The sequence below is a fragment of the Phyllopteryx taeniolatus genome, chromosome 5, assembly GCF_024500385.1.
Source record: "Phyllopteryx taeniolatus isolate TA_2022b chromosome 5, UOR_Ptae_1.2, whole genome shotgun sequence".
NCBI classification, from domain to species: domain Eukaryota; kingdom Metazoa; phylum Chordata; class Actinopteri; order Syngnathiformes; family Syngnathidae; genus Phyllopteryx; species Phyllopteryx taeniolatus.
This window is the reverse complement of record NC_084506.1, coordinates 26,847,479-26,859,613: the sequence shown is the minus strand read 5'-3', so window position 1 is coordinate 26,859,613 and position 12,135 is coordinate 26,847,479. Positions and strand designations below refer to the sequence as shown.

The following is a 12,135-nucleotide window of genomic DNA, read 5'->3' as shown; positions in this document are numbered from 1 at the left end:
ATAGCTAATAGATAACTTCTTTTTTTTTTAACACAGCTAGCATGAACGGTTACCTAATCAAATTCCAAATGATTTATTCTGTAATCATTTTGAAATATATATATTCTAGGTGCCTGAGTATCTGAAACAGGTTTGCGACAAACAGCAAACTATAGAATTATATGACAAATACATTACTACTTGTTGAGAGACACAGTATCTATGTTCTCAGTTGATGTGTAATATTATATTGTGCTTGTGCCACAGTGCCTGTGCCCTCATGCATTTTATGTTTGCTTTCTTCATGCGTGCCAGTAGAGTTCTTTGATGCTTTATCCTTATTAAATATCCCATGGTTGGCTAAAATATACTCGTATGCTCCATCGTCCATTCATCCGAATGCAACGTTAAGCTGCAACAATTTAACACATTTCATAAATTGATTGATTGAGCTGATTACCAGTTTTTTTGTTTTTGTGGGGGCGGGGAAATAAATGTAAAATTAATGGTCAATTTTTCTGGCTATGCCTAAATTGACTTCCAATTCCGGAATGACCCATGTGTTTATTTGTTGCATTGCTCGCGAGATTCTTTCTTAACAGTGTGCCTCTCGAATGCCAGCCGAAGCAAGTCGTCTCCTCTGATTGGTCAGGACGGATCACATGACCGCGACGCACCACTAACAACAGCAGCAGCAACTAGAGTGTACGCTCAGCTGGGTTATTTCCGAACAAACATGCTTCCCCTTCTAATGGTGTCAATCGTTCGTGTCCACCAGTGAAGCGTCTTGGTCGGTGCCGCCACCTCGTCAACATGTCGACGCCGGTACAGGACGAAAGCTCCAGTCAGCTCAATAGGTTCGAGAAATTGTTGTGGAGGCCCGCGAGTCGAGATTCAGGTAAATCAAAAACACGAGTACGCCAAAGCGCCGAGCAGAACTGGCACGCCTCTATGATCTATTATTATTATTACGGGCTTCGATATAACATGGTGCGCGTTTCTGTTGTCTTTACGCGTCAGGGTTTTCTTTATACAACATTGCAAAGGCTAGCTACGTTTCCTACTGCAGTGAAGCTAACCAGATGGTCTATGTAACGTTGATACCCAGCGCCCCCTTGAAGCGTGCCTAAACTACGTCAAAGGACTAGTCGGTGCTACGTTTGACGTAACTGCTCCGAAAACTGGTACGCCTATAAAGCAGAGCCAGACGCACAAAAAAAGTCAGCACAAGTTATATCCTAAACCCAACAGGAAGTGCCCTTTTGAATGCAACATTTTTGCAGGGTTTATACCTTTGCGAACTCCTAATACAGCTTCTATCCGATTAGCTTCAAACGTGGTCTGTAACATCTCAAGACATGGGACATTAAAAGTTATCAGTTTTTTTTTGTGTGGTTTTTTTTGCTGACGTACTATATGACGGGGGCAGAGCATCAAACTTTGCATTTCACAATGCTTAAACGTAACCAAAGTCTCATTCGCGGTACGTTTCACCTAGGCCTACGAAAATCAGCTCACACTTGTATCGACACCAAACGTACAAAAACTTCAAAACCATGCATGTTCTAAACCCAACAGGAAGTGACCTGTGACTTCGTAAATGTGCAGTTTCACATTTTCACACATTTGTAGATGCCATACTTACAGTTCATCAGAGAGCTATTTGTGGTACGTCACACCTATGCCTACCAAACTTGGCAAGCACGTATACAAAATTGTAATTACAACCCATATCCTAAACTCACCAGAGAGTGAATTATGACCTTTTTAATGTACACTTTGGGAAAATTTACAGATATCACACTTTTGCGAACTTGTCCTACAGGTTTCATCTGATTGACTTCAAACTTGGTCAGTACCATCTCAACACCTGAGACATTTTTTTCAGCATACTATATGACGGGGGCGGCTCATCAACCTTAGCTTTTCTGCTGTCGCCGCAGAACAGGAAATGCACAAGAGTGGCGGACAGCCTGAAAATGGCCCCTGGGCCGTAGGTTGCTGTCGGAGAAGTGCAAAGCCATGTCAAAGGTTGTATAGACCCTTTCCAACAACAACAAAAATTAAAATGTCATGAAAAAGTTTATTTCCATAATTCCATTCAAAAAGTTAATCTTTAATAGATTCAGGGTCCACGATTTAACAATTTCAAGTATTGATTTATTTTACATAATTTGGGCTTCCAGCTCATAAAACTCACAAAATCAGGAATTACGTAAAATAATTAGAATACTATGAAGAAATCAGCCAAAATTTTGCAGGTCATAAATGTTTTACACTGAGTGTCACGCACTAATCATCTACTGAACTCAAAGCACCTGCACAGGCCTCCCCAGGTGTCTTTAAATTGCTTCAGTTTGGTTCAATTGTCTCAGTTGGGTTCAATATGGGGAAGACTGCACACTTGATAACTGGCCAGAAGACCATCATTGATACCCTCCATAGGATGGTTAAGCCACAGAAGTTCATAGCCCAGGAGACTGGCTGTTCACAGAGTTCTGTGTCCAAGCATATCAATGGAAAGTCTAGTGGAAGGACAAAATGTGGCGTAAGATACACCAGCAAAAGAGATGACTGTGGGCTTCAGCGGATTATCAAACAGAGAAGATTCAAGAACCTAGCAGAGCTCCAGAAAGAGTGGAATGAGGCGGGAGCCATAGCTTCAAAAACCACCACATTCAGACGCATCCAGGAGATGGGCTACAACTGTCGGGTTCCTCGGGTCAAGCCGCTTCTGAGCCTGAACCAACATAGGAAGCGTCTCAACTGGGCCAAGGAGAAGGACTGGACTGTTGGCCAGTGGTCCAAGGTCCTCTTCTCCGATGAAAGTAAAGTATGCCTTTCTTTCAGGAATCAAGGTCCAAGGGTTTGGAGGAAGACTGGTGAAGAACAGAACACCACAAGCTGCTTGAGGTCCAGTGTGAAATATCCACAGTCAGTCATGATTTGGGGTGCAATGTCCAGTGCAGGTGTTGGTAAACTCTGCTTTCTTGAATCCAAGGTCACTGCAACAGTCTACCAGAATGTTTTACAGGACTTCATGATTCCTTCTACTGATGATCTGTATGGAGATGCAGATTACATCTTTCTTGCTTTTATGCTAATGCCATCACATTGCTTGACTGGCCAGCCAACTAGCTGGATCTAAACCCCATAGAGAATGTACGGGGATTATCAAGAGGAAAATGAGGGGCACCAGACCCAAAAACAGAGAAGAAGTCTGGGCTTCCATAACTCCCAGGCAATGCCACAGGCTGATTACCTCAATGCCACGGCGCATCAAGGCAGTGATTAAAGTAACCCGTCACACCTGTAAATTTTCCAAAAGTGTACATTAAAAAGGTCATGTGAGCTGATTTATTTTTATTTTTGTCTTATTAATGAGGACAAAGAGTATACTAATACAATACATGGACCTTAAGTTATATGTCAAAGATATTGAATAAATGCTCAAACGGCTTGCCGTATTCGTTATTATTGTGCTTGAATTGGGTGGGTGCCGAATGTACAGGCTTCAAGACGCGTGCACGCTGGCTCCAGGCTCGACGCATCTTATCCCCTGCGTTCCCCAACCTGCGCATCCCCAACAGGTTTCTGACAGAAGGTAATGCTTTACTTTTACGACATGCTCCAACCACGGAGGAGATACTTCAGTTCGTTGTAAATGCTCTCAGGACCCTGGGTGCCCTCGGCCCGTAGCGGACACCGCTGCGTCGCAGACAGCACCCACCTGTACGTGTTTGGTGGCTACAACCCAGACTTCGAGGAGGCGGGTGGGGTAGAAAATGAAGACTTTCCTCTCTTCAGGGAGTTATGGAGGTTTCATTTCGCCACCTCCACCTGGCACCGCGTTCAGACGGAGGGTTACATTCCCACGGAGCTCGCTTCCATGTCAGGTAAGATCTGTTAACAACTACGTTTCAGATATCGATAGATGAAGATTTTTTATCACCCAGATTCGCTCAATGATAACAAACCCAGATGCCGAAACCTTAATCCATGCATGTGTGTCTTCTAGACTAGACTACTGCAATGTCCTTTTTTCCGGCCTACCCCTATGCACCACGAATAAACTACAACTTGTATAAAATTGTGCTGCCAGAATATTCACTCGCACCAACAATTTTATCACGTCACCACTGTCCTTAAATCCCTTCATTGGCTACCTATTGAGGTCAGATCAGACTTCAGGGTCCTACTATTGGCCCACAAATGCCTTCATGGCCAAGTGCCCTCCTATCTCTTAGACCTTTTTACCCCTCTTACTGTCCCCATTGTCCCCTTTGCTCACAAGACACTTAGTTACCTCACTCTCACGTATTCATAAAAAAAACCGTTGGGAAGCAGGGCGTTCTCTTATCAGGCTCCTTTCGTCTGGAATCAACTTCCGCCTAGTGTTAGAAATGCTCCTTTTAATCCAGCTGTTTAAACCAAGACTCAAAACATTTTGACTTCGAATGAGGGTGTTGGTAACAGGGCCCACCTCATTATCACAGCTTCAGCCTTAATTTTCACCTAATATCTTGTTTGTTTTTTTTCCTGTGAAGCTCATATGTTGTATTTGTAAACTGCACTGTGTTCATGCGTGCTGTTGTTGATGTATCTGTGTGTACTTGTTTTTAACATTAAGTGCATTGAAACGGGATTTCTGTCACTCCCCTTTAAAAACTTGGGTCTGTTCGACTGAACTGTAATTCTCAAATATCCATCAGAATACAAAGAAACCACCTTTCTGTTTGATCTAGCAGCCGAACAGGGGAAAAAAAAGAAAAAAAAAAGTGCATTGGGTCGCCTCTGTGATTTTGAACTATAAAAAAACTAACTTGAAACAGTTACCGTCATTGAAATGCCATTAATCTGTTCCAGCACCCAAAAAACATGATTTTTTGTGACTTGTTTGTAATAAGCCCTGTCACACACTTTGAACATATTTAAATTTATTTAAAAAAAAAAAAAAAAAAAACTTTTTAAACGCATTGTAAACTTATTTGAAAACAAAATTGCAAGGATGAAAAGTATAGAAAATACTGTGTGTGTGTATGTGTGTGTGTGTGTGTAGTAAAAATAATGGGATAAAATATAAAAACATTTGTTTTAATAGTTTGACATAAAATACCCCGCCCACATGCTGTAATCACATTGAAATGTATTTAAACACACTTTTCAAACATTGCAAATATAAATTTGAACATAAGATACTATTAGATATGTTTAACAGAAATATCAGCAACGTGGCGGGAACACAATAGGATAACTACGATACAGATAATGGATGGATGACTTGACTGCTGCATTAGCGTAGGTTGGCTTACGTGACCGCCATGGTAATGGAGCCCTTGTAATAATGCTCACTATTAATTGACACTGGCAGGTGTTAATTAAATCATGTGTTTATTATCGTCATCCATCCATGTTTTGAAACAACCCAATGACTTGACACTTTCTCCAATAGACGACGTAAAATGCCTTAAGTAATCGCCCGGTGTGTCATTCACTTAAACTAACAGTGCACCTCAAATAGACTACGAAAGAAACAGGTGCCGCCACTAAGTATTTGGTTAGTAATCCCACCGTGGGTGTGTAGGATGGATCCATAGTTTGACACCAAAGCAACAAGACTGGAATTCCCCAGTGAATTTAACAAAGGCAAAAAAGGAAATTGCTGAATGAATAAAACACAAAAAAGAAAATGTGAGCATGGTCTTACAGCTGTGCAGCAAGTGCAAATTAGAATATATGTAGCAAGTGACGACGAAGAAACATACTGTCGGTCTGTGGCGTGTCTGGTTGGCTCGTACCTCAAATTTTGGCTTTGATGGGGAAAAAAAAAAAATCTACCAATCAGCAGCTCGCAACTTGATAAACTTGGAAGTTGGGGCACAATTGGAAGTCAAAGGTACCAGTGCATGTAATGTAAGTATTTTTTGCCCCTTTAGGAGTTAAGAGCTACAAATATACCACCTCTCAAGTGAAGTGGGGGGAAAAATGTATTACAACATAGTCACGGAGTCCGTGGATTGGCCCAACTTGGCGTTTACCGGACACAAGGATTTTTCATTGTACATACTGAACAGCTTTAACATTAACGACTGACGGCCCTGTTTTCTGAGCGGATCAGGGAGGAAAATTTACTCCTAACACACCAGGGGAGAATCGCTGTAGGGTAATCTTCCAGAGAAATTTGACACATCACTTTTGCTGATTGAGATCAGATGTGGGGAATGAAATGCTCAAATTTGGCCCGATTTTTATCGCATGTATGTGTACCCCGCTTTAGCTGTCTTCCATGGTAACAACCTGCTGGTGTTTGGAGGCACCGGTATTCCCTTCGGTGAAAACAACGGCAACGACGTCCATGTTTGCAATGTTAAGTACAAACAATGGAACTTGCTCTGCTGCAGAGGGACGAAGCCCAACAAGATCTACGGCCAGGTAACTATAGCGCAGTGTTGTTATAACGCGGTTTTGTTTAGTAGACTGCCCACAAACAAGCAGCGTTGTCACTTTGCAGGCAATGGTCATAATAAATGGCTCCCTGTACGTTTTTGGAGGGACGACGGGCTACCATTACAGCACGGACCTGCACAGGCTGGACCTGACGACCAAAGAATGGAGCCACCTCAAGCCAAACAACGTCCCCACGGATCTACCGGAGGAGCGGTGAGACGAGTGCACACAAGAGTAAGAGTTGATTCAAAAGGTGTAACATCGTCACCGTACTGATGAATGTGTGATGTCATAGGTACAGACACGAGCTAGCTCATGATGGACGGAGGATATACATTCTTGGAGGCGGGACCTCCTGGTCATCGTATCGTCTGGACAAGGTAAGTAAGGATATACAGTGGTGTTGACGTCGGAGTTTGTTTCATGACCACGCTTTTAACTCAATGTATTCTTATATCAATTCAGTTTTCACCATTAAAATGCCCTTTATCCAATCCAGCCCCCCAAATGTTTTAAATCCGGAAAAACGGCACTGTATTTTGTGGAACATAAAAGAAAATGTAAAGTTGTAAACTGGTTTTATAAAGTCAAGCAATGTGATGGCATTAGCATAAAAGCAAGCAGTTACTGTAGTATTCATATCCGGGTTCACACTGCCCGTTCGCCACCTTGCCAATGGCTAACTGAAACAGGATGTGGCGAAGCGAATATTGCCCACATTCGCCACGCTGGTGAATCAAATTGCTTGTGTCAAAACTCAAAAGCCCTTCCTGATAGAAGTTAAAGTCTGCATGCTCATTTGGCGTGTGTGAACAGTGTTAATGTTTTAGTTTTCCCCCCCGTTTCGTAAAATACTTCAATCTGCCGCCCAGCCACTGCTAGCTAAGCAGTCGGGCTTTCCCGGCTGCGGGGGGGCAGCGCATCGGGGGAGACCAGACCCATGGCTGCTCGGCGCTGAATTGAAGCATGCATATTTATTACGGCGACATACGTTTGAAGTGTCAACGGTCAATGTGTCTTGCAATTCACATTAGTTCTTGCAGCTTGATAGCAGTCATCATCAGTCAGTGCACGAGCTGCTAACCCCACTGTGGTTGTCATGCCTAGCTGGGTCGAACCATGGCCGCACGTAGCTAGCTAGTAATTAGGGAACCACTTTGTCCTGCTTTTGAAATCTGTTACAATTATGTGACAGCTAAAGTTAGCCTACTAATGTTTGCCATGAAAGATTTTGAATATTATCTTGAACTAAAAAGTTTGAATTTGAGAAAATTCTCGATAAAGTCCTTAAGATCCTTCTTGATTGTCAAACAAGTGAATCAGTTTAACACTTTTACTGTAATTGACAAGAACATTCATCAGCATTTAATGTAGTTTACCATTTGAACCGCTTTTATACTCTCATCTTGGTGATAAAATGTGTCACTCGTGCCACTCTCCACTTTATACTCTCATTATACAGTATTACATTTGTACAAAGCATGACGTTAAATCAATGTCAATATTTTACTGTGATTGAAGGTTTTTCTTTTCACAATTCAATAGTAAAATAAAGTTCTTCATATCAGTTCGTCATAACTTTTTTAGGTCTGGCCTATAGGAAATAGGCTGCTATAGCCAATGTGTCAGTCATTGGCTGGGAAGTGGCAACTATAAATTTTTATAGAAATTATAATAACAACAACAACAATAATGATTTAAATGCAATGAATAAAATATAAAAAAATTATACAGGCAAGCCATATTTTTCATGATTTCAGAGGCATAAAAAAAACGATCATTTATCGTGATACAAATATCGTCTTACAAAAATTATCGTGACAGGCATATGTATATTTATACATGTGTATGTATATATATATATATATGTATGCGTGTGTGTATACATATATCCATACATCCACATTTTTACAGCTTAAGAACTGTAAAAACTAACTTGCATTTCCAGATTCACGCATATAACTTGGAGACAAATTACTGGGAGGAAATAGTCACCAAACCCCATGAAAAACTAGGTTGGTGCCTTATTGCTTTCAATCTTATTTTTGAAGGTTACAGATTTTGTAAATTATTCCTATTGTTTAATTTGATGACAGGATATCCTGCTGCCCGTCGCTGTCACAGCTGTGTGCAGGTTCAACATGGTGAGTGCGCCGTAATGTGGCAACCTTGTTTCTTTTCGACCGTCTTCATTATTTTTTTTCCATTCTTTCTCGTTTACCAACATATCTACTACTTTTATCTTGGTGGTGCCCCTCGCAGAGGTGTTTATATGTGGTGGCTACGACGGTCAGCTGATCATGGACGACCTGTGGAAGCTCAACCTCCGCACGTATAAGTGGACCAAACTTCCTGCCATGATGCCAGAGCCCGCCTACTTCCACTGTGCCGCTGTCACGCCAGTGAGTCATAGTAAGATTAAAACTGTAATAATAATTTCACACACGTCCAATGTTTGCGTCATCTTCTTCTACCTTCCTGTTCTTGTTCTACCTTGTATAACGTGAGTAAAGAGCTGTTGGGAGGAGTTCTTCAGGGAAGTACCTCAGGTCTAAAGGCACTAAATTACAGCTTGAGCTCTTACTAGGTGTACATAAAAAGCCCTCCAGAGCACCTCAGTCTTTTTGTGAGTTTAGTGATCGCTCTACTCTTCTGAACGTTTTTAACCTTTTTGGTGCTGTTTTCGTTGGGGCCATATACAAGAAACACGTCTATAAGTACCAGCCTTTTTTTTTTTAAATCAGGTAACCTAAGTTGGCTATTGTTTTATCAGTTGACAAGGCAAATTGCACTTCAGCCTTGTGGAAGTGTAATGTGAGGGGAGGACAAAACTGGAGTTTTGTTGCTACAAGAACACAGGAAATTTGAATACTTTTTGGAGATGTGGGGTTGGTTATGAAGGGATTTTCTGTAGTGTGTCCAAACAAAATGAGCTGAAGTTCAGTGCCGTTTTTGGTTGCGTTTGCTTGTCTTGGTAAATTTGTAGCAATGTGTGTTTGTTAATAAAATGATTTTTCTAGAAATCTAATTTAAAAAAAAAAAAAACTTTTTCTTAGGCGGGCTGCATGTACGTCCACGGCGGTGTAGTGAACATGTCCGGTAATCGTCGTACGGCCTCGTTGTACAAAGTGTGGCTTGTGGTGCCCAGCCTGCTGGAACTGGCCTGGGAGATGCTACTGAAGATGAAGCCTCACCTTGCTCAGCTGTCCACACTGCAGCTACTCGGCCTGGGACTGCCGCACACGTTCATTCAGCGGCTCAAGTAGGTGGAGCACCGACGTAGGGGCCGCTCCGTAATTGGACACAGAGGCGAGCGTTGCATGGTGAACAATTGTAAAAAAAAAAAAAAAAGGGATTGCAGTTCTGAAGATTGCCTTCTGGATTACAATCTGTTCTATTTCCTTTATCTTTTTGTGAATGTGTTCTGTTTTATACAGCTGTGTTAAGATGAGCTTGTCTGTTTACACTGCACAAGCCATTTTAATTTGATCGACCATAGTGTCATTTTATGGCCTCAATAACTGGTTTAAATTCTGCACTCGAAAAAGGGGATGTCTGATGCACTGATGTCTCATTTTTGTATAAAACTGTTCCACGCAATTGTATATCGTTTGTATTTTTGTGTTGAAACAACGAAATGAAAAAGCGTGGAACTGTGACAAAAGTAGGAAGTTTAGTTTTTTTTTTAATGCAATGTGCAGCTGTGATTATTTCAATTGAAAATGTAATATTTTTTTAATGGCATCACTGTGACTTTCCTCGTGCCTCTTCTAGGTTTTTTTTTTTTTTTTTTGGATTATTTTACACTTGCAGCCTCAGCAATGTTTTTCTTTTTTTTTTTTTCCTTCTGGTGCCTTTTGAATGCTCAAATTGCTCGTGATGATCGACTCTGTGCCGGTTGCGTGCAGGTTACACTACTACTACTAAGTTGTTTTAAATCACTGTGCTGTTTACGATGTGTTTACTTATTTTTAAACCAAATTTTATTTCCTGAATGTGTAATATAGAACACATTTATTCTTTTTTTGTTGTTTTTTTTTACTGATAAAGTGGTACCATTTGAAAAGCACATTTTTTTTTCAAACTTTTGAACATGTTTATCTTCGGAATTAAAATTTAACTTAGTTTGTTTTCCACTTTCCTACATTTGTTGATATGAAGCCAGTCTGCTTCAGTGTGTTCAAAGTAGGCCTTGCTTGTGTCAGAGATGTTTCTATTTATGACGTTTGTGATCTCTCCTGCATGTCACTGTACTGTACACAAATGTTTACTCAAAGGAGCATTTCGATGTAAATCTTTCTAATTCCTGTTGTGCAATAAAACTCGGGCAGACCTTTTTTTTTTTTTTTTTTTTTTTCAAAATATTTACATATTTGTTTTATTTACACACACACACACACAGTCATGGTTTTTTTTTTTTCTATTGAAATTTTACATTGTATTTTGACACACTGAGGTAAAAACGAGCATTTCAGTGCACATTTTTCTCTAGTTTAAAAAACAAAAAAATACTGATCATGTCAAAGACCAAACATTTATCTCAAACAGTTTTACTTCAATACATTTAGACTGGACAACTTAATTTCAGTGGTTCAAATCAATTCATAAAGTGAAAACTTTTAGATTCACTACATGGAGTGAAATTTCATGATTTTTAAAAGATTGCAATGGTTTCACTTTTTGAATTGAACTACTGAAATTAACTTTTCTGGTATATTATGTATTGAGTTGTGAGTTTTCAAACATGGAGTGAGAGTAATAAACTCAAGTTTTTGGGGGGTTTAAAGCAACTTCATGGAATAATGTGCGATTCTTCAGCTGTGGATTGCGCAAACACTCCACACAACTTGTAACGTTAGCATCTACTATATGCTAGGGTTAACGCAACATGAAAGGTGTCCTGGCTGGTCCACCACTTGATACACACCATGGCTTTGAAGCAGTTTGTTTTCTTGTCCAGTTATTTACATACACACAAAAAAGTGAATATTTGGCTTTTGGGTGAAATTTCAGGATGAACCTAAAATGCATTATGACCTTTAGCAGGGCAAGCTTAAATTGACCTCTAACGTTTTGAATGTCCAACTGTTCAATGTTTCAGTGCTTTTTGCACAATCTTCTCCAAAAGGTGCTTAAAAGCACAATTTTGAGCTATGAACATTTCCGAAGACATCCACTTCAATGCCTTGTGGCTCTTCCGGTCTCTCTGTAGCAACCTGCTGATGACACTAACATTTCTAACTCACAGGCCACTTCCCCCTGAGAACATCCTGTTTGGTAACTGTAAATGTGGAAGGCACACCTGATAGTGTAGGTTGTAACCGACCTACTCGTCCTTTTAGCATTAGCCCCAAGCAGCTAGTTAACTGCAGCAAGCCTGTTCAGATGCATAACAGATTCCCTCCTTTAGGTAGTCCCATTCCTACTCAGTCTACTGGCTCCCGCACGTTAGTCATAGGTGACTCCACTCGTAACATCAATCAAAATCCAGCTACTACGTGTATTCCTGTGGCCAGAGCACCTGATATTGAAGCTAGCCTTAGAGAGCTGACTCCCATTAGGCCTAGACACCAGCGTGGGACTTAACAACACTAGCTATTTGGATATAGTGATACAGTGCTTTGAAAAACCCCTTCCTGATTTCTTTTTTTTTTTTTGCATGTTTGTCACACTTAAATGTTTCCCATCATCAAACAAATTTAAATATTA

General features: G+C 40.6%; 1 protein-coding gene across 3 annotated transcripts; it reads left to right on the top strand.

Moving 5' to 3' along the window:
- The first annotated feature begins 619 nt into the window (after positions 1-619).
- LOC133478341 (kelch domain-containing protein 10-like) lies at positions 620-10,763 on the top strand. 3 transcript variants are annotated; one of them, XM_061774305.1, is made up of 11 exons: positions 620-877; positions 3,491-3,583; positions 3,654-3,711; positions 3,787-3,875; positions 6,257-6,411; positions 6,491-6,639; positions 6,722-6,806; positions 8,375-8,441; positions 8,523-8,570; positions 8,689-8,828; positions 9,483-10,763. In XM_061774305.1, exons 1-11 carry the CDS (start codon positions 793-795, stop codon positions 9,690-9,692), a joined length of 1,179 nt encoding a protein of 392 aa, XP_061630289.1. In that variant the 5' UTR covers positions 620-792; the 3' UTR covers positions 9,693-10,763. The 3 variants fall into 3 exon arrangements, with proteins under 3 accessions (XP_061630289.1, XP_061630290.1, XP_061630288.1); XM_061774306.1 differs by having other exon boundaries at positions 3,654-3,875; positions 8,689-8,838; positions 9,483-9,673; XM_061774304.1 differs by having other exon boundaries at positions 621-877; positions 3,654-3,875.
- Positions 10,764-12,135: the final 1,372 nt, after the last annotated feature.